The sequence below is a fragment of the Bradysia coprophila genome, unplaced genomic scaffold (assembly GCF_014529535.1).
Source record: "Bradysia coprophila strain Holo2 unplaced genomic scaffold, BU_Bcop_v1 contig_687, whole genome shotgun sequence".
In the NCBI taxonomy this organism is placed as follows: domain Eukaryota; kingdom Metazoa; phylum Arthropoda; class Insecta; order Diptera; family Sciaridae; genus Bradysia; species Bradysia coprophila.
Window position 1 is genome coordinate 1,153,038 of NW_023503927.1, and position 24,087 is coordinate 1,177,124.

At 34.9% G+C, this 24,087-nt stretch overlaps 1 protein-coding gene across 1 annotated transcript in view; it reads left to right on the forward strand.

The window, feature by feature from the left end:
- Nucleotides 1-21,809, forward strand: part of LOC119083511 (lachesin-like) — a 154,977-nt gene extending 133,168 nt beyond the window's left edge. Inside the window, exons 2-5 of the mRNA XM_037193229.1 lie at nucleotides 14,002-14,139; nucleotides 16,489-16,737; nucleotides 16,813-16,934; nucleotides 21,651-21,809. Of these exons, the coding sequence (XP_037049124.1) occupies nucleotides 14,002-14,139; nucleotides 16,489-16,737; nucleotides 16,813-16,934; nucleotides 21,651-21,809 (668 nt within the window). The remainder of the gene's footprint in view (nucleotides 1-14,001; nucleotides 14,140-16,488; nucleotides 16,738-16,812; nucleotides 16,935-21,650) is intronic.
- Nucleotides 21,810-24,087: the final 2,278 nt, after the last annotated feature.

The window sequence follows — 24,087 nt, forward strand, 5'->3', positions numbered from 1 at the left end:
TCTTTGTACCTTTCGTATATTAGTACACCCCGGTTTCGGTGTACACATGTTTTCATGTTTTTGCTACTAATGTTCTCAATGTATTACGACTAAATTATGTTTGCCGTTGGTTTTGTTGTCATTCATTTGAATTTTAATTTCTAAACTAGCATAACCATACCTTTCGTTGCTACAAGACTTTGTTTTACTCTCACCCATCATTTGGTGCCAGTCAAAAGATTTACTTTGCAGTTACGTGTACCCAATTATCCCCATTATCCATATAATAGCAAAATGTGATGGCTTGGTGTAGACACACTCACTTAACACTTTAAGCATAAAACAATACCTGCAGGTGGGGTGGATCGATTTTAACATTTTAATTTTAATCCAAACAGCACATAGTGTTCCATAACTCCAGTCGAGTCCTGATCGTTTTTCCGAAGAAAAGATTTTATTTTAATTTTACTTTTTACAGTCAGTGGCAGCGAAATTTCAGCATGAATTTGCTTCAGTTATTTTTCAGCTGATCCACACAAACAATCAAAACTGCTCATACGTCTTCCTACGGTTTTACAGCTCTGTAACTGCTCCTCTAGGAGCAGCTTCAATCATGTCAACAGTCTTGATTGTAAGTGGGGATCAGTGAAGCAATATCATGCTGAAATTTCACTGCCTCTGACTGTAGGGGCGCCGGCCGAGCAATTTCAGAGTAGAAAATTTGTTCCTAAAATTGTCAAAAATTCGCTCAAAATGAAACATCACACAAAAGCGCATTTTCTAAAAATAAACTCAAAAACTCTTTTGTTTCGAATTCTTAATGAAATTGTGGATTAAATAGCGTTTAATTTGAGCTAGGTCTTGGTGTATCTTCAGTCCGAGATTTCTCTTGAAAGTTGAGCAATTTTTCGTTTGGAACAAAATTTAATTTAAAATTGCTCGGGGGGAAAAAATGTAAAAAAAAAATCGGAAAAATGATCAGGATAGGTATTACGGCATCAGTTCCCTTTTCTTTATTCTATGTCAACTCTACTGACAGATGTCGCTACAACAGTAAATGTCAAGAGAAAAAAAATATTATTTTACTCAACGCATTTTAGTCAAATAAATGCCATCGTATAGCACATGACCTCAGGACTGCGGAACAGTTATCAGTTTTTCAATCAGCCCTATATCGGCTTGGCGATAAGGGTTTTAAAAAACGTTTGCTATCGTTTGCTAATATCCCTTTTTAAGACTGTCATCGCCAAGCCGATATAAGGTCGATTGAAAATCTGATTATTTTCCCGGAGTCCTGAGGTCATGTGACATAATACACGATAGCCATTTACTTGACTAAAATCTGTCGTGTGAAAAATAGTTATTTTTCTGTCGACATTGGCTTTGTTGTAGCGACATCTGTCAGTGAAATAATGAATCGTGCTCTATCGGTAGAGTTGAGATAGAATTGAGAAAAGATGACTGATGCCGTAATCCCTCTCCTGGGGACTCGGACGGTTATGTAATACTATGTGGTTTTTGGATTAAAATTAAAATTGGAAAATCGATCCACCCTATCTTCACAGATGCCTACATGAATAAAGCAGGTATTTATACTGTATAAATAATATAATTAAATTTTATATAAAAAAATACAACAATAAATCGTCAACATAGCTGGCACGGCGTGTTCTGCAGTGAACCAAGCAGGGTTTTGTTCATTATTTTCTTATCATTTTAATTGTTTGGAACTAAAATGTTGATTAAGCCCACTCAGCCTGTCTAAGTCTACATAGAAACAAGCAGTTTTATGACAAATAGCTGAATGGTTCGACGCCTTGAACTTGAGCAAGTCGTTAACCAATAAAATTTCACTTCATAAAATATGTCTAAATTCAAAACCCAATTTGCTTCTATACAAAATAATCGTCAAGTGTCTTTGGCGTAAATTGAGCATTCAACGAGTTTTTTCGTCTTCTGATGTGTTGCATGAATATTATTTCGGATTTTCATTTACCAAACGAAAAATCGATAAGTTTTTGAGAGTGAAATTTACTTGGGCAAATTAACATAAAATTAAATATTCCACCCTGCAAACATCAAGTTAATTGAGGCATCTCGTCATTTTCGGGTATTACCAATAATAAAATTAACATAGCGACAGCCATATAATGGGAATGTCGTTGTTTTGAGTGGAAAACGTTATGATAATTTATAGATTTTCAAGTGTTTTTTGTGTCGTTCAATATGATTACCGTGCCGCCAGTCAAACGTTTTGAATTTAATATCATCTTACATTCAGAATTACATCGAAATTTTCGGAAAACTTAATTGGTAGAATATGTATATATGGATGTTAGACACGCGGGCGGTGATGTGGGTTATTTTCGGTTATGTAAATCGATAATAAAATTTATTCAGGCATTTTCAAGACATTTCGTTGATGATGATAGACTCCCATTTAAAAAAAAAAAAAAATTCCTTGTCGAATTTGAACAAACAAAACCGCAACAACCACTTTCCAAATATATTTTATTTCATTTTTGTTGGCGTTGCTTCTTCGGTTTTTTCGCTCTCGCGAGTCATCATTATATTTGAATAAAATTTTCACAACGTTTTTATTTCGCTGGGCTATAAAATATTTACCGTTAAAACCATATATTGTATAAGTTGCATTAAATTTGTTTTTTCTACGGCGCTATATAGAATAAACCCATGTGAAAAGGAGCAAAAAATTTTTTTTTTGCATTTAAAAGTTTTCGTTCGTGGCATCCCTTGGGGCCGTACAAACCCAGTTCCTATCTTCCATACCGTATATAATACAAAAGCCCAGATTACGAACTGAATTATTTGGTGAAAAGGATGATCATTACACTAAGGTGCTTAGTTAGTCATCGTTATAAATGTTTTGTTTCCATTATGAAGTAACATATTTTCGTGACAGGCATTTTTAATTATCTGAAATTTATATTTTCGCGCTGCGTTCACCCGTTTCGTTAATACAATATTTCATACACAACACATAGGATACATGCTTTGCATATTTCTTGGGTACATTTTCGTTCATTAGCACATTGCTTTAAGTTGTTTTAAGACATTTATTAGCGTACGATAGAAACGATTAGACTGGAGAGATAGAGATGCGAGCTAGTTCTTTAACGGTTTATCTTTATAATTTTATTCCCACGGCATATTGTAAATTATTAGGAGTACTTTCGTTCATGTCTCTAATTATGTTGTTTGAATAATGTGCTGGAATTGTCGGTAAAAACCCTTCCGAGAAGAACTATTGCACGGCTGCACAATTTTTGTTGTTGTAAATGTTAAAACCTTTCAATTTGCTACACATGCAAAAATTACGTCACACAAAAGTTAGTACTTTTTGTTAACTCTTTCATTTTTAAAACATTTATGAGCTGTGGGAATCAATCGAGAAAACCACCTTTTAGACCATTATTTCAATATTTTCGTAATTTATTATAATTCCATCAATTTGAAGTGTACTGAAGAATCTGGAGAAACCTTTTTTCGTATGTAGTGGTGCTCCTCTTCCATCAAAAAGAATGTGTGGCACTCAAAGACTATTCTTATACCGGAGCTATATCTGAATGTCATTATGTAGACTTTCACCGACTTAATTATAACAAGCTAAACACGTCCCTGTTAGATATTTTCGTACGCTTCCCTCAGCGCTTTAATTTTGTAATTTTGTCATATTTACGATTTATCTTTGCTTCAAGCTTTATCCATTTCCACATTTCCTGATGATGAGGTCTTGATAATGAGTCCTCAGTTAATAATTTCTGACCACTTTTAGATGAAATTTTAGGGTATTTTTGACATATTTGCCATTTTTAGCACTTTTTTGCAAATGTTGTTTTTCATTGATCTCAAGTTTCCTCAAATTTTATTCTATTTCGTAGACCTCGTCAAGACCTTTACCAAGAACCCAATGTTTGTTGAAGCTGGACCATTTTTAGATGATATTTAAGAGAATTTTGGCTTAAATTTTTCATTTTTTTGTAGCGCAGCGTTCCAGCGCAATTGGAATAGTCAAATTTTATCTTATTTCCTAGAACTCATCAAGACCTTTCCAGCAAACTATCGCTTGGTAACATCGGTAAATTTTAGATTTTATTTTTGAAAGAAATGAAAATTGTCAATTTGAAGAAATTTTCTCCCGAACTACACTTAACTTCATATCCTCATATCACCGGAACGAGTGGTCCAAATGACACCAAATTTCATCATTTTTCTTGTACTCGATTAAAACTAGGAAATAGGATGAAATTGGGCATAGGTAGGTTGGCTTATGGTCTCGCAAATTTTTCCAGACTCTCCCTTTTCCTCACATATTGTCCTAAAAGTTGAATTTCCTGGTCGATTACGGCAGCTCCTTAATCTTAATAAGCTCGATCTCCTTGAATGAATATTGCAAGTTATGCCACTCGCACACAATATGAGTATACATATATTGTGTGTACGCTTGTGTATGATTCTGGCAAGCGCATAACATGACGTTTGGTTTCAATCGAATTAAACAGCCTCGATGAACCCGCTTCATCGAGGCTGTTTATTATGGTTCAGATGAGCAGCCAGTTAGATTTTCAAAGATTTTTTCCGCAAGAAATCTTAAAACTCCTGGCAATTTCCAAAATCTTTCCAAAAATTCTTGAATTTATGAATTTTAAGAATTTAGTTCTTAAAAGTCCTAAAAATTTCCAAAAAATCGTATTTTTTAAAAAGAATTTTAAGAACTTTTAAGATTAAAATTCCTTTAAATTCTTAGAAATCACTTTAAAGTTTTGTGAAAATTCCTCAGAATTTCCGAATAATAAGCTTTGGTCTATGTCTAGCCCAGTGAGGAGTAGCATTAATTAATTTACCTCCTAACTTTTACGTCAGACTTCGAACCATAATTAGAGGGCATACCTAACTTGACTCTCTGTCCTCTCGTACGACCCGATCACGTTTTTGTGGAACTACATCCCCCATAATCATTGAACATGACGTCGTATGTGCGCCACATTCGAAACTGCAATTAATTTTATTAATGCAACATCTTTCAGACAAATTAAAAAGAATCAACATGAGCGTTCTCCGCGTTAATAAATAATTGACACTGAAAGAGCACTAAGTTACAGGGAACTTTAGCTGGCAAAAAAAGGGGATTATGTTTGCTCTCGTGGTCGAGTTTTAAAGTGCTATCAATGAATAATGAAATTAAAGCTGCAGCAATACCAAATCATTTATGAATGAAGATAACGTTAAGGGGTGAAGGGTGTATTTGTTGTAATCGATAAAGCGAAAATGATTGGAGCAGATAAAAGCCAGGTTCAATAAAAAATAATCCCACAAATGAAATACATCTTCAGCATTAGCGATGATGTACTTATCGGTCGAAATTAATTTTTTTTTGCTATTGTCTGATGTTGAAAATAATGATGCTCATCTTACTGTTACAGCCATGAAAATAAGAGGTAACTCAATTATCGATTACGGGGCTTTATTATCAAACATTTTGATTTAGACATCCTTTCCTCGAGTCAAATTCCCTAGCCCCGGTCGACGAATTTATGGTTGAGGATAACGCACACACACAAACACACGTCTAGTCAATGAAATTAAGCCATTCGCCGAAGATTTATTGAAGCCTTTATTCTGGTTTGAAGGGATTGTATAACAAATCTGAATGAAATTCGCCTATTCTTCGGACTCGATGTTTATCAATAATCACGTAACGAAAAATATTGTTTATCTTTTCGTATGGTATATGATCTGAGCACACAGTCGTTAGGAGGAGTAAGATATCCAAAATACACACAATTCATAAAAGAAACAATAAATTATTCATATAGTTAAACATGTGCCGGTATTATATTGGGTATATGTATAGACGGAGAGACGGGAGAGATATCTAAATTGTTACACAGTGAAATAGAAGTTGACGTTTGAACTTAACCGATGGGGTAATTTTCTTACATTTTCCGACAGAAAGATAAAACTTTTCGTATTTACAATATCTAATATTGGTATTCAGATCGCATATACAAACATTTCAAATAATACAATCTACTACACTATAGTATGCTACGAGAGTCATTCCAACCGTATATATGTACACATTTATGTTATACCTCACATACATTATTCCGTTGACTAAAAGTCCTGGGTCTTACGGATGATAAACACTCTAAAATGTTGGTCACAAAATGATCACTGTGATTGAAGTGCGTTGTTATGATTGAAGGTGCGGGAAAACAGGAAGTGTAGGAAAACATGCAGTTCTGCTTGCTTCTTGCCAATAGCTACTGCTGTACGAACCAGATTTTCCAAAAATTTTAATTTTCGAATTCCGACGGAAAACAGGCAAATACGCCGACTGTTTTGTAACTCACAACAAACAAAGGTATGAGTTTTATGTTGCCTACCTCTATTTTGCGTGCCCACCTAAATTTCTAGTGTAAAAGGGTAGTCGCGACTCAACGGGAAGTGCGATTTAATTCTTTTTGTACACGAAAAGTGCGTTCTGTACACGAAAAGTCCGTTCTCTACACAAAAAGTCCATTGTGTACACTAAAAATATGATTTTGTACACAAAAATTTTGAATTTGTACACAAAAATTATGAATTTGTACACAAAAAGATGAAGTTGTACACAAAACTTATGATTTTGTACACAAAAACTATAATTTTGTACACAAAAAGTTATTTTTGTACACAAAATGTTTGTTTTGTACACAAAATGTTTGTTTTGTACACAGTAAGCCCGTTCTGTACATAAAGAAGTATGATTTTGTACCCTAGAATTACATTGTGTATACAAAGACAAATGTAACATTTAGTATAACATAACGTCGTTCTCTATGATTCATCAGTGTTATGAGGTACATGTCGCTGGCACCGCCACCATTTAGGGCTGTGTCGAGTTATAGCTCATTTTAAAGGGCTCGTTTAGGGCTGACGAATAAAACCGGTCCCGAGTTTAGGGCTGACGATTTACGTGAGTTTTGAAGTTTTCAAGCATATCACTTAAGTGTTTTGTCATAAACTGAATAGGTTTTTGACTTTCCACTCAATCTATGATTTGGGGCTAGTTTAGGGCTGACGATTGAAACCGGTCCCGAGTTTAGGGCTGCTCAAATACCATAGTTATTCAATTTTTTCTCGAAAAAACATGTCATATTGGCAGTTTTGGATGTTATTCATAGTGTTCCTAGTTGAAAGTATATATTAACGTTTGGGGCTAGTTTAGGGCTGACAATTGAAGCCAATTCTGAGTTTAGGGCTGCTATCCCGCCAATGATATTCAGCTTTCTCTAAACACAAACATGTCATATTAGCTCTTTCTATCGTTTAGGGCTCATTTAGGGCTGATGATTGAAACCGGTCCAGAGTTTGGAGTTTGGAACCAGTCATGTATTTAGGTAAGCAATCCATCAAAAACTAAGAGAGGGACAAAACACTTAAGTGATATGCTTGAAAACTTCAAAACTCACGTAAATCGTCAGCCCTAAACTCGGGACCGGTTTTATTCGTCAGCCCTAAACGAGCCCTTTAAAATGAGCCATAACTCGACACAGCCCTAAATGGTGGCGGTGCCAGCGACATGTACCTAGTGTTATGTCGATAAAAATAAATAAACAAAGAACAGCGCCGCAGGGCGTGAATTAAAAAAAAACGGGGTCTAGGGGCTGCAACCCCTTCAATGGGGGGGGGCAAGGGGTGTACATACCCCATTGCGGGGTGTAAGGGCGAAGCCTGTGGCGGGGTTTAAACGTAAGGTAGCCTGCAAGGCCGAAAGAAAAGCCCGCCGCAGGCGCGGTGGTGAGGAGGCAGAGCCCCACCACAAAAAGAAATAAATTTTGGTCGTACCAATCAAATTATCATATTAGTTAAACTAAAAACAAAAACATTGCGGTAAACATTATTTTTGTTTTATTTTGCATGCTTTTCACTAGCTTTTCAAGCATTGCAGAAATGGTATGTGATACATCAAATGAAAGGTATTGACGAGACGGTTTTCCGTTTTTCCCGCACCTCCCATGAATGTTATGACATTAAATGCATTAAAATGTTTGTTACACTTTGTTCATTACTTGATAACACGATAACTTGTGTAGTCCTCAATAGGCATGGGCGATAATGATAATGATTATCGATAATTATCAATTATCGATAATCGATAATTATCGACTTTTTTTATCGAAAATTATCAAAACAATATCGATAATCGATAATTATTGATATTTTGATAATTATCAAGATATCGATAATTCGATATATTGATATTTCGGCCCGAAAATCCGATATTTATCGATATATTCCGATATATCGGTATATTATCATGAATTTTCAGATAAATATCAAAATATCGATATTTTGATAATTATCGATAATTATTAAATTATCGATAACGATATGATTAATCGATTATCGATACTTTCTTTCGATTGATATTATCGATAATTTTGAACGTCTCGCATCCCTAGTCCTCAATGGATTTCCAACAAAAAAATTATCGATGAGGAATTGTGACGGGCTGTGACGGATCTTAGAGACATTCCCAAAAGAAAAGATTTTTTGCGTGATATATAGATGTCGATAGTAGAAAAAAAAACGTTTCACCAAACCAGAGCGAAGCGAGAGCAGTAATTCACACGAATTTAATTTTTATTCAAGAAATAAACAACAAATACGCCCTCTTTCCAGCGTCTTTTAGCAGATAATAAGACTAAGATAATAAGACTTAAGTATCGCTTGTTTGAAAATGTAGGAATAAGTTCCCTCTGTTTATTCTGAAAATTTGTTTTCAAATAAAATAAAAGAAATGAACAATTTATGACAAAGCAAGACAAAGAGCTGCTTTGACCAAGACCTTTTTATGATATTTTTGCTACAATAACAAAAATCTACTGAGAAAATCAGTCAGTCAAGGGACCTTACCCGCAAAAAATATGGTACCTTGTATCTATCTTTCTAAAGAATTTTGGCGAAATTGAAATATTGGAAGGAAGATATTTCACTGCATGAACAAACTTTCAACATGAATACTCAAATCGCATAAATTTATGAAAATAAACAATATTACGGATTTGTATGTATTGCGTTAGACGTGGGTTCCGTGTTTTCTGTAAAAGAGCCGTGCCGTTTGTAAAAAAAAATGCTCAAAAAAGGACAAAAGCTGTATGGAAATTGCTACATTCCTTGCATAATATTCTGAAAGCGTTGGATGTGTTTGATTCATTAAATTCCTTTCTGTAAAATAGTTTCTTTTTTTCGGTGGTTTCACACACACAGCCCTACGCTCTACCTACGTACTACAAATTTTTATGCTGATACCGGTGTGTTAGATGCATTAATTATAAATGGAAACACCTCCATTTCGCCGGTTGACACAAAATATTAATTTTTCCGTAAGAAATATTAGAAATACTTGACTTGCAATCTTTCGGTCAGCTGAAGTATACACAATGGAAAGAACAAGGATATACCTACGGTAACAACGTATTACATGGTTACGTGTATTATATGACTGATATGATCCAAGATCCATGTATGTAGTATGGATGGATGGATATATATATATAGTGGAATAGAGGGACGGTAATATAAACAGCTTTAGTTAAATGCCATTAAACAAACGATATCATCGCAATTTTCCGCAAGAATTCATATTAGTTCCTGTCATGTTAGAAAAACATTTTCCATGGAACGTATTATAAAGCAATGTTTCTTGTGCGGGGTAAATTAGCAAAAAACGTAAAAGCGATTTTTATCGGACAAAATAAATGAAGATAAAATTTATTTCACAATGAAAATTTTTTGGAAGCTAAAATGGGAAGTACTTTTTCCGGTCTTTATAATATACGTATGTGTGTGGTACGTGTATTTGTTAGGACGTTAATGTACGTTTAAGTATCGAATTTGTCCGGGGACGACTTTCCTTTTTTGTTCGCTTAAAATTGAATCAGAACGTAGCGCAAGTATTTATTAGAGTCTAGTTTTATAGAGCATTTTGCTGGAATATTATTCGACTGTATGCACTGTGCATGTGCTAAAAAAGGTTTTGTACACAAACATTTTTTAATCAAAATTTTTGTTTTTACAACAAGAAATTGCAAATATACTCAGAGTGCATATGCTACACGCATTTAATAAAAAGAAATTTCTTTTTCAGATTAATTAAATTTTTTCCATTCGCTATCGAAAGTAGGTTGGCGAAGTGTGTAGGTAGTAGGGGAAGATGTCAATTATTCAAAAATAGTTCAGATTGAGTACCAAACAACGATTTTTTCATGTAAAAATGTGAAAAGGCACTTTGGGAATCGCCAGAATTCCCAGTATGGCCAGTGCTACTATCTCATAGATAGAAAGACCAACAGATCTAACCAAACTCTGCTAAAAATGTTTTTCTTCTTCACGCAGTCTTGAGACTTTGAAGTTTGAAGGACTAGATTTTACATTACCATAGAACAAAGCTATGTGCGGTTAGGGCTGGATAAACCAGAAAATCCGTTGAAAATTTTTGAAAAGTAGAAAATCCTCTAAAATCAATGAAAATACTTGAAAATCCAGCAAAAACGATAGATCCTATTAAAATAATAGAAAATCCTTTGTCAATAAAATTTATATGAAATTGCCTCTCGCACAACACAGCCTGTTCACCTAGCCTAGAATAGAACTATGCTGTCCTATTAAGCCAAAAGACCGTCTCGTATTTGTGCCTTTGCGTTTAAATAGCTTTCGGAAGCTTTAAGCTTCTTTTGTTTTCTACTGAAATATTCCACTTTTCCAATTGAATCAAAATAAGCTCAAAGCTTTCGAAAAAGCTTTCCAAAGCACGCAAACAATGTGACACCGGTGTTGAGTATTTCAGACATCTGATTTTTCCATTCTATATTACTTTCAACCATATTAACCTTGAAGGACTAGATTTGTTGTAACGCACACGTTCCATTGAAAATTTAAATTTTTCGACCCAAAGCCTAACAATCCACAATACTGTGGATTGGTGAAATTTGTAGTGAAATAATAAAAGGTTCTGACACAGTAATATGTACGCCACGTTGTGTAAACTGAGCGTGATAAGATCGATCACAAAAATGATTTCTTGCACCTTTCGGGAAACGTTTTGTTTTCGTACACACAAGCTCTGCAATTCGGTGTCAGAATCAAGCTGATTCAGCAATATTCCACCGGATTATTTACTTCATATTTCTTGTTAACACGCTGAAACGCAACTACAAAGCGAATCAAACGATAATGAAATGTGAGCGAGTGCCTTGTGTATTTATTATACGTACACCTTAAGTCAAATAATCATTTCGAAAAAGAGACGTCTTTCACTATAAATATAATCTGTTTTCAGCTAACCACATTCATGTGTAATACGCTTGATGTGTTCATATATATATATATATATATATTATAGATGTGCCGTGTTCTTATTACTCAATAAAAGCTCCTCACACAATAAAAATGTGTTAATGCTCTCCCTTGATATTTCGGTATTGTGTTTCACATACCAGTATAACTTTCCATATCCTGTCTGTAATGTACCGTGTATACGACTTTTGTGAAACGAACCAGAACTCTATTTGCAGAAAGTATGCAACACTACGTATTGTATAACACACGAGAAAGCTTCATTGCCTTATATTTGATATATATCTGCATAAACATACTCCTTACAAATTAACATTTTTTTTTCTTTTTGTAAAAGCGCGTTTTGTACACTAGGAAACGCTAGCAGCGGAAACTCAATTGTTGGTTTCTTTCTTTTGTACAAGGGTATAACATATACATAAGTTTACTTATGCCAAGACTATATATTTGGAGGAGTAGAGTACACTTCGTTTTATACTTAGTTATATAAAAATGTTAATGACGCATAAACGTATACCTCATCATAACATACCACACCACTATATATAACATGGTTCATCATATTGTTTTATTAACTGCTATATACGTACGGTTGGGTATATTTACGAGCAGCAAAACGAATTTCTTTTTTTTTATTTTGCATATAAATCTCATATCTTTTGACGGATTGTTTTTTATTAGTGTACGTTTTTACCTCCATTTTAATTACAGAAAATTGAAGTAGCAAAATTGAAAAACAATTATTTTCCGTGCTTGTTTTCGAAATTCAAATGTTGCTTTGAGAAACATCTTCAGTTTATAATGTTTAAAAACGTTTTGTATGGTTTAATGAATGGGAATAGGAGTTTCTTTTTGTAGCTCTTTAGCAGAGAAAGGTTTTTTTGCTGCTGCTTTTATGAATGTCAATTCGTTATCAAGGAAAAGAAAATTAATGAAAAACATCTTCAATTGAATGTTGATCCAGGAGAATAGAGCGAAAATAATAGACCGAGATCCTGTGGACGTTTCTGTCGCTTATCGGTCTCTCTCTTAACATTTCTGAAAATTCCGAAACATTTCTCAGAGTTCTTAAATTTAACAATTTTAATAACTTTTATATAACTTCTTAAAATGGAGATGTGACATTACTACATTGTCAATATCATTTTTTAGACAATAACATCGTTTTCTGAACAATGTCGTTGTTTGGACGATAATATCGTTTTCTGAACGATAATATCGTTTTCTGAACGATAATATCGTTTTCTGAACGATAATATCGTTTTCTGAACGATAATATCGTTTTCTGAACGATAATATCGTTTTCTGAACGGTAGTATCCTTTTCTGAACAATATCGTTGTTTGGACGGTAATATCGTTTTCTGAAAGACAATACCGTTTTCTGAATGACAATATCGTTTTTTGAACTGATTTATCGCTTTCTTGACGATAATATCAATTTTGGACGATGATATCGATTTGGATGATTGTTTCTAAAAAACTGAATTTAAAACGATATTATCACACAGATGGATATTATCGTTCAAAAAATGATATTATCATTCACAGTATAATATCGTTCCTGACGACATTAACCGCTTAGAAAGGTCCTGCCACCGTGTGAAACGGTTTAAAGACAGACTAAAGGTCATATCGGTCTGGGTTCTAGAGTTCAAAAGAAAGCCCGAAAATTATTTGTATTACGAAATTTTGCACTGTTAGACACTATGAAACTCAAGAGTCGTTGAGTGACAAAGGACGGAAAAGTACATTGGATCTCCGTCTATAAGAAGTGTTTCGTGGAAAAGTTCCATTAATTTTTTTTGTTCGCAGCCTCAATCAGCATTGATAGAATTGAATTTGCCATTACCATAACACTTCTCTGTTTTACTGTTAGAAATAGAGGAGTACAGGCACACCTGACCGGGTTGAGAATTTCAAATTCAGATGAATTCATTTGAATTGGGTCTTAAAAAACAACAGTAAAGATGGTGAACGACAAGACGTTGTGAAATCTTGATTATGACTCCAACTACTTATCGTTTGTAACCATTTAAATACCGAAATAGTATCGTTAATCAAGATTCGTGATCATAGTGAATCTTTTACTTCGTTTGTTTATGGTATCGATTATTTGATTGAAAATCTGCTACTTCGTCCGTTCATTTATTTTACTATATAAACACATGTTAACCGGATGCCATTCGATTGGTCGTTGCAGTCGATATCATATGATTAACAGTTTTGTCACTACATTTACGAGACATTTGATACAAGTGGAGTCCGGACGAGTGCGATTCAAAAAAGTCCTTGTCCCGCTCAACTCTTGCTGAGCACAAAAATACCAATGGAATAACTCAATACCAGCAATTAATGCATGTTTTATATCAAACGCCCTACATTTTAATTAATCATAATATGCTCGATTGAAACCGGTATCATATTCAATCAAATATGTTCCTGCAAACATTTTAATTAATTATGTGAGCACACAATATAAAACATCACAGAGAGGATACAAAATAAACCCGATAAAAAAAGCTGGGAAATGTAAAAGTGACTTTTTGAAATTTATCAAAATGAAAGCAATAAAAAAACCAAAACCAATTCACTTGAAAAGCAATTTAATTAAAATAAAGTAATTCAATTCTTGTTTTTCTCTCATATTGTTACAGCTTCGGAGACAACACACCGATTTCAAGAGAATTATATTGAAGAAGACAAATATACACCTGGATTCCTAACACTTGGCCAAAAATATAGCATAGCAATTGGGTCAACGGTTGTATTGCCCTGCAAAATTAATGAAACAGGTATGTGTGATATCGAAAAAAAGAGAAGTAAAATTATACAATCGCATTACATTATTGGTTTCACTGTATATTTTATGTGGTAAATGTCCTCTCAGATAGACTTACGACCAGTGAAATGCAGAGGGAACGGGAACACGTGTTCCATTTTGACTATGTGACACATTTTAGTAAATAAAATCTCAATGAGACCTTTTAATGAAACTTTTTGACAGAAATAAGTTCATCCAACGAAGATATGATCGTTGGGAGCTCCAAAGCTTATGTTCCACTAGGCAATGATTATACATACCAAGTATGGCCGATTCTTCAAATTCAGTCGATTTATCTTGAACGGATTTATTATTCATGTCAAAATAATACGAAAAGGAGTGCGTTTGAATCCGTTTTCAAAATTGTTATGTACTGAGTGGAGACATTAGGCCTGAAAGTTTAAAATGCATTGGAACTAGGAGTATGCTGTTAGAAGCACAGGCAAAGCTATAAGCTCAGTTATAATAAAGTTAAACAATATATGATTATGAATTGTGACAATAAACGGACTTTTTAGAACATTATTTGATCTTCAGAAGCAAAGACAAAAAAAAAATCCCGTTGAAAGTGAAATGTGTTCCAAAATGAAATGTCTAGATCTTTATTTGTTGGCTTAACTCTACGGTTAGTAACGGTGTGTAAGAAGTGTTCAATATTCCAGGAAACTTTTTCTGAAAGACAATATCGAAATTGGCTGTGCGAGCTAACTGTCTAAAGAAACTTTTTCGAAATTTTCTTTAAAATGCTTTCGTTCTTAGGTCATGGATCTTCTATGAAATTAGCTAATACGATCTATGTGAACATATATCATATAGTTATCAAATCTGTTACATCTCATATTGAAGGTGCCGCAGCGTTTGTTACAAAATCTTTTACTTCAAAAGTTTTAACATGTGTTTTGCTTATAATAGAGCAACAATGGTATAGAGTTCACGTCTTATTCGAGTCGTCGTTGTCGATAACAGATGACTAATCGTTTTTATTTTATTTTATAATGTTCAAGTGATTACTATTCATTCCTTTTTTGCTGGAACGTTAGCTTTTCCGATGGTAATTTACCGTCAACCCTAATTTCCACCGCAAACGCTAAAACCAACGATAATCAGAAAATGGCGACCATTGTGAATGCATATGAATGTACGAATGAAATTTTTATTTATTTTGAAATTATCACTTCAAGAATGGTGTTGGACCAATATTTTGTTATGAAAATTAGTAGTCCTGATTTGTGACTAGTCAAAGACATTGAGCTAGAAAAATCTATTCCACAGCGATATTCAACGACAAACATCAATCGCTTCACAGATGTTTTATCAATGTATAGATCTGGCATGCATAGCCACATTGAGTTGGAAAAAATGTATTCACTTTATCAAGCGATATTGAATGATTTGAAAATCACACTTCAAATGAAACTTTTTCGAAATTTTCGCTAAAATTCTTTCGTTCTAAGGTTCTTGGTTCTGTTATAAGTTAAGCCAATCCAACCAAGGTGTGTACCATATAGTTATCAAATCTGTTAGGGGCCATTCACAAATTACGCACGCTCTTAAGGGGGGAGGGGGGGGTTTGACAAAAGCGTACGCTTCATACATTTTTGAAATTTTCTCCATACATTTTCGCGTGCAAGGGGGGAGGGGGGGTCTGAAATTTCGAATTTAGTGCGTGCGTAATTTGTGAATGGCCCCTTACATATCATGTTTAAAATGTCGCAGTTGTTCGTTCCTAAATCTCTTACTTCAAAAGTTTTAGCATTCGTTTTGCTATATAAGAGCACTGGTTTAGGGTTCACTTTTTATTTGAGTCGTCGTTGTGGATAACAGATGACTAAACGTTTAAAGAAATATTAAGTGATCGTATCGCGCCGCTTCCATCTTTCGTTTGACTAACTTAATGAATAATCAATCCACGTAAGTCTCTTCTATAGAACCTAAGTTCAGTTAGATGGAGAAATATTCTCTCTCGCGAGTTTCGAGTTACTGCATCCATTCAGAACAAAATGATTAGTTACACTTCTTTAAAAGTTGTGGTTCTGCTTTCATGAAATCTACTAAGTCCATAGAATTAGCTTTCTCCTTCGTAATATTTCACATTTTTATGAGTGTAGAAAACAAAACAAAGTTCCCGAAACGATGATTAATGCGTGCGTAATGTCTATTATTCAGGATATTCAAAGAATTCTAAAAAAAATAATCAAAGTCATTAAATTGCCTGTAGTTCCTTCTTCGACCATTTTAAAAGCACACACAAAAAAGAATTTAATTTTATATTCCCAACCATTTGCGATTATAAATTTCCATTTTATATACTTTCCCATAGACCGAACCAACCATTACGTATTAGCATGGAAAAGGGATATTGCTGTTTTAACCGCAGGAAATGTTAAAGTTACAATGAATCCGAGAATACGTTTAATGCCACCACAAGGCATTGCAGAAATAAATGAACCACGTTCCAGTAGTTACAATTTAGAAATTCAAAATGTACGCACTAATGATGCCGGTTCGTATGCTTGTCAAATTGGTACAATTGTTCCCAAGGAAATTGTGCACAGTTTGGAAGTATTAGGTACGTTGAAATAATAATATTTTGATATCATCATGTACACACAACAATAACCGAAAAATGACGCAATTTTAACAGTGCCGCCGAAAATCGACTACGTTGGCCCATCGACAAGAGTGGATGTATCGAAAGGTGCTTCAATCAAACTGGAATGTAGGGCTACTGGCAATCCACCGCCGAAAATTGTGTGGTCAAGGAAGGTAAGACACAAAAACCATTTTGTTTAATTAAATTCTGATCGATTATAATCGATAATTATTGGTACATACGATTGGAATGCAATTATAAGCTTTTGTCAACATTATTTCTGGTTTCATCTAGTCGTTTCAGCGAACGTATGTGGAACATTATGGCGTAACTGACAATTAATTCATAAACGAACATATTGAGCTTCTGCTCCACTCATTTATTGGTCTGGGTAGTTTAGTTTTCACTGTCATTTATAGGCAAGAAGTACACGTAAATGAATTCATCATAAGCCTCGGCTTGAAACCTATGCTGTATTGATGCAATAAGTAAGATGAAAACTGTAGTAGAGAAACCTAAATCAATATAATCATGACACACATCGAAAGAAAAAATTTATTGAAACGATATTGCAATGATCGTCATACCAGGACCAGGTATGGGAGGTATGGCCGATTATTCAAAATCGGTCGATTTACCTTGAACGTATTTATTATTCATGTCAATGTAATATGAACATGAGTGCGTTTGAATCCGCTTTTAAATTCGTAATTTCCTCCGTGGTGAGACCACACCTGGAAGTTTATATTCATAGGAATATCGTACGTGTACGGCTTATTATTAGAAACTTCAATTCTGAAAATCCGAAAAAATCCGGAAATTTTTCTAAATTATTCGAAATTATCTAGAATTTTCAGTAATGAAGTTTCCAATAATAAACCCTGCTTGTTTGAGAGACGTTCTAAAGCGTTATTACTCGTAAGGCGTGTGAGTGTGACATCAACTTTATTTACAATACCCAGCCAACAATTTCTAATACAAAAGTGACGAAATTTTTAGAGGAAAATTGATCGTTAAAGGATTGGTGATAGAAATTTTTATTCTATCATACTCTGTAATCATATCATTCGACTTTAGGATATCGACTCTGCTACTTGAATTGATCTAAGACTTAGATTCTAAGAACTTACAGATTGAGATTTAATCTTTTACTTCATTTGTTGAAGTGCCTAAGATCTGTTTTGTCCGATGGTCATGGTCCTGCCAAAATTCACTCTAACACTCATGCGATTTTGATTTTGTCAAGAAGTTTTTTCATGCAGTTTCAAATTTGAAAAAGACAAAGGATAGTGCCCGTGCACAACAATTACGAAAGTGACTGGCATGAAAATTTGAACGGGTCAGTTGTTTCTTTTGCTCTTTTTGCTCTCACCGCCTTTGTGATCAACTCGTCTTTGTAGAACAAGGGGCAAAATATTCATAGAAAATCCTTTGTCAGTCAAAAGAAAGTAATTTTATACCTAGGACCCGAAAAGTCGCACTTTTTCTCCGTCCAATATGAAAAATACTATTCGTACCACGGACTAAACATCTTTTTTAGCGTATTCGATTCCAGACCTCGCCTTCGGCTCTGTCTGGAAACTTCTCACACGCTAAAAAAGACGTTTAGTCCAAGATACGAAATGTACTATTTCATACACGCGTTTTGTTTTGCCTCATTTTGTACAACGCGAGTACATAAATTTGCGAAAATTTGTAGAAGATTGCATTCTAAATAATGAGAAGAAATCGTTAAAATATAAAGAAAAATTCAAGCTAAACAAATTATACACAAATCATTCTTCACTGGTCGAATTTTTAGTGAGAAAAGTGCAGTTTCTTTCCTGTGGGGAGAAAATAGAACTTTTTTCATTCGAACTGGCACGCTTTGTTTATGCTTCAAAAATGGTATGGCGAATGGATGCTGTCGTTTCGATGGTGCCGAGTAGGAATGTCGCGCCCATACATTTCCGATTTTACATTTTGTACGCATGAAAAACTCGCGTCGCTCTAGCCGCAAATATCGATCTTGTTAGAATTTCGTATTTTCCCCCCTCTGTCAACAGAATCCTCACTAAATGGCTCAAAAAACATAGCTAACGCCGACCCGTACGAAACACCTATTCGTATCAAAAGCCTTTACTGTGAAACTCTTTATTTCTTTTACTTCATTCTCTACTGAAAAGCTATTCGCGCTTTAAAATCACTTACATTATCTTTCTTTGCCTTGTTATCATATACAAATAAATTGCCGGAGGCAATATAGACAGCCCCGTACGAAGTCAACTTTCATAAATTCCTATTTAAACAGCTATATACCGCTATATTTACCTATATTTTCCTATAAATAAACATTTCACAGATGAATATGCTATTATATAGCTCTATATGCCTGTATATAGCTCAATATAGGTGAATATAGATATATGGGTAATTCCATGGTTAGTTGCGTTACAAATTTCGTTATCTGTGAGTCATAAAGTTAATTGTGCTGGCTATGTTTTGCGGTAACAAATCAGTCTATAAATTTTCTAATACTCAGGAGACACAGTGCTTTCATACCAACAAGAATTGGAATTTTTAGCCTGCGAAGTCTGACTTGTGTGATCGCAAAAGTCGGCGGTTAGTTGCGTTACACGTTTGTGACTTTTCGAAATATTTTCACCAAATAAAAACTGATTTCGGTAAACTTTTTTTCCCTGAAAGCTATGGTCAAGACACGCAGTTTAAGCCCAATATGAGGTTGGTAACCCAAAATTTGGGGGAGATATGTCTAAAAAAGTGATATTTTTCGGAGGTCATAAATAGCCAGAAATATTTTTTTTCACAATTGGTGGTTGTTACCCCACAGAAAATGTTGTTTCGGCTCAAAACCGTTTAAAAAAATGGTTACAAAATTTTTCGAGATAATCTCGACGAGTTAAAATTCGAGGATGACTTTTATCACCACTGGGAAGCTGTTGTCACCTACTTTACTCACCCAACTAACCTGATTGACTCAAAGTTATTTTTCTCGTGAAGTCATATGCTGTAGCTTTCGAATGACACCGATCTTCAGTTTTTATTTGAAAAAATGTAATTTCGGCAACGTTTGGGTCGAAGTGATTTTACCTTACTTCGAAGCAGAATGAACCAAAAATCTTCAAAAAATTTAATTTCGTGTCATTTGGAGCAATTGTGGAATTATATGGTCCACATCTACAGGAAAACAAATTTACAAAAATCATTTGAGATTTATTGAGAATATCTCGGAATGTCGAATACAAACAAACACTTTTTGGTCATGTCTCCCCGAGACCGCATTTTACAATAACCTCATATTGGTGTCAAACTACGCGTCTTGTCAATAGCTTTCAGCAAAAAAAAAGTTTAGTGAAATCGGTTCAGGCTTCGTGAAATAAACTAGAATTTTCCAAAAATTTCTGAAAACAAGCATACATTTTTATGGTTGTATCTCCCCGAGATTTTTGGCCACCGACGTAATATGGGGCTTAAACGACGCGTCTGGTCAACAGCTTTCAAGGAAAAAAAAGTTTGCCGAAATCGCATTTCAATTGGTGAAAATATTTCGAACAGTCACAAATTAGCTGGAATTACCCATATATAGATGTCCATATATGGAATGCCTGAAACACCCCACACACATAACAAATTATTTCCATGTTAACAGAAACTCTCTAAGTACCATTTTTCCTAAGATATATCACTTTTATTAAAATCCAATATGGCCACCGGCAGCCATTTTGTTAGGAGACCGGAAATTTTACCGACGCTTTACATTCGTTAATACCTTTCAAACAAAAAAAAATCATGAAATTCGGTCAAAATATACTCGAGATATTGACAAAATACTCCACGTTCACTGTACGGCCGAGTAGCCAGATAAGAGCTCACTCCAAGAGACCTAGCTCACGCTCCGGAGAACATAATTTCAAAAACTTTTTTTTCCCTGATTGGTACGGTCAATACCTATCTAATAAAGCTAAAACAGACAAAATATGTTGAAATGTGGCCGACCTACAAGCAAAAACTGCTTGCCGCCCTGTGCCTGTTTCACACCAAGGGGTCTAACTCACGAGTCGGTCATCCGATTTCCATAAACTTTTTTTGTCGATCGGTATTGTAAATACCTTTTATTTGACGTATCACTTACAAGTGTAACGTTTGAATGTCCGGAGATATCTTCGAAAAACCGTAAAGCACTTATTGGGACACAGCTCGGGAAGGGTCGATCCAAAATCACTCATCTTCGAACTTAGCCTGTCTTTTGACATTACCAAACGGGAAAAAAAAGAATTTTCAAAATCGGATGCGTTTTACTCAAGTTATCGTGCAGACGGACAGGCGGACAGACGGACTTTTTTTTTCACTGATTTGGCATCTCTAGACAACCACAATAGGTTTCCCCTTACTCAGGGAGTCCAATTCGACGTGTTACGGACGTATGCGTAAACGCATAAGACCCCAGTACGTCGTACGGGTCTAAAAAAAATGAAAAGAAGAAAATCCTTGAAATGTCATCCAGAATCTTCAACCAATCCATTCTTCTTCTTTTTAAATGTGTGCGATACCGCGATGGTGAGCGTCATTTTATGCCATTGAAATTGAATTCGTCCCTTAACATCCTCAGGCTGAACATTTCCTATAATAACACCACTTTCGAGTCGATTTATGCACTCTACCTAATTATATCCAAATCCTAGCTGATTCGAAACAATCAGTTAACACGAAGTGTTTGTTTTAGCTGAAACATCAGTCCGACAAATTGCTTTTATTAAATTATACGTTTAATGCACATTTGGCACACATATAACATCGAACTATGTATACCTGTGCGAAGCAAAATTTTACAAAATTTTCCACTCAATGTAGCAACAACCTCCAACCAATAAATGTTTACCATTTTCCAGAACAATGTGATGCCAAATGGTGAAGCAAATATAACAAATAGCGTACTAGAAATGATGCATGCAGACCGTCACACCGTTGGCCATTATAAATGCACAGCAGACAATCGTGTCGGTCAACCAGACATCCGAGATATTTTCGTAAATGTATTATGTGAGTAAATTTTATTGATATCATTTAAGGTTTTCTTGCGAAACTCGGCTTACATTTTCTGTACGATATGATATGGCTGAAAAGTGGTGGTTGTGGATATACGGCTGTGTTGTATACACATAGCTATGCTGTTTCCGAATCAAGAGAATTTTTTTGTGGTTGATAGCTGTTGTCGGTAGTTTTTCCATTAATTTTTTTTCCCTGTTTATTTAAAAAAGGAAGAAGCAGAAAATGGAAATTATTAAGTTGATGTGAATACCGAAGCAGGATAAATGGACCGACGAATAATAATTAATCTTTTAATTTATGTAATTTATGCTGTGGCAATATTAAAAAATTTTCTTCATTAAAGCGAAGAAAATAAAGCAGCGTGAACGCTCATTTAATTTAAAATTGCTGTTACAGGAGTCCCACTCACTATTTCGTGTCCTATGGTAGGACATGTGAGACAATTTTTTTATGACTTTTCGGTCATAAACATCAAGTTCTCATACTCAATCATTAGCTATTGCTAAATATGCAGTAAGACAACCGAAACAAGATTTATTTGATTCATCATCATCTTGTCCTACTCCGCGGAGAAGCATAAGGCACCAACAAATTGCCTCCATCACACACGATTCAGTGCCAAGGCTTTGATTTCGTTCCAAGTCTTTCCTTGGTCCTTCGCTTCTTCGGTGATTGTCCTTTTCCACGTAATCTTTGGACGACCCCTATTCCTGTTTCCCTGTGGAGTCCAATCTAGCGCATCTTTCGCTATTTCTTCACTGGGTCTTCGTAGAGTGTGTCCGATCCAATTCCACTTTCTTCATACCAGTAGGAATGATACCAGCTTGGATTCTTTCGAAAAACAGCCGAGCAAAATCGGACGCTTTTTCCAGAAAGCCAAAACGGCTTTCAGAAAAATTCTTCGAAGCTTGTGTGGCTGGTCGGAGGTGATCAAAAACCGTAAATATGCACTTTTCTTACAGAAGTGTCTCCAGTTGCACGAGCCGTGGTGTCATTAGAAAGGTAATGTTATGTTGTTATAGGGCAAGTGAGTCTTACGGAAGGTTGGTATGAGCACTTTAACATTTCACCTTCTCATATCTAATCGTATATGCTGCTACGGTTCGCGTAGATGGAGAAATGTTTGTATAAGTAGTGCATGTTTTCGGATTTTGATCACCTCCAACCAGCCACACAAGCTTTGAAGATTTTTTTTTGGAAATGGTTTTGGCTTCTAGGGTCGAATAGCTTCCTGGGCACATATAAAAAATTCCACAGGAAAATGCGTCCGATTTCGACAGGTCGTTTTTCAAAAGAAACCCTCTTAAGGCCCGTCATTGGGAAATAACAGGACAGTTTCCCGAAAATGTATGTAAAATTTTATCACAAAAATTCACCGAAAAATTCAAAGAAACTCACCTCTTATGCTTTCCATTGTATTCGGGCATAGTCTCTTTAGGTCGCCAAGGCATATTTGAACACTAAAACACTTTTTACTCGATGCAAAAACAAAGTTTTTTTTTGTCGCGACAAAAACACAGAAAATATTTCGACACAACTGTGACACTCCGCTACTATAAGTACTAGAATCAATGTTTGCTGTGTTCACTTCGGCGGTAAAATATTTTTAAATTATTTAAAAACAATCATCAAACGGTTCACAAAGTGCAGCGTATACATTTAATAATGTTCATCGACCATTTTTTAAAGCTTTACGAGAGCTCAGCGGACATTCTCTCAACGATGGGTAAAAATGCAATTTTTTAACAAAATTGTCCAACGAAGGATAGTAGGACAAGTAAAACGAATTTCCAAATAGACACAGTGGGAGCACTGTCGTGTGTGTGCCTTTTTTTCAAACAAAATTATCAGAATCTCAAACGAGAAAATTTTTCCTAGCTGCTGAAATGCGGACGAGAACGATTCAAAAAAATAAAAGTTTCGTTTTAATTAAGCTTTCATTATGTGTTTAACGCTCTGTGTGTGCTTTTCCGATTTAAATCGGATTATTATATTATCAGCTGAGCTGTCTAAACTAACTGCATTTAGTAAACCGCGTTATGATATGCGATAAATATCAGAGAGGAAAAAACGGTAATTCCATAACTGTTTATCGTCCTTTATGGCCGAATTAAGTTTAATTAAACGTCATGATAATACATTTACTAATGTTTGGCACATTCCGTATTGCGCCATGAATTTCCCGAGAAAATTGTTTGATGATTTTCGAGGAAAAGTGTTGCATACACGAAAGTTTTGCGCTTGGAAGTTATTCAAACTTTACCTTTCGATTGGACA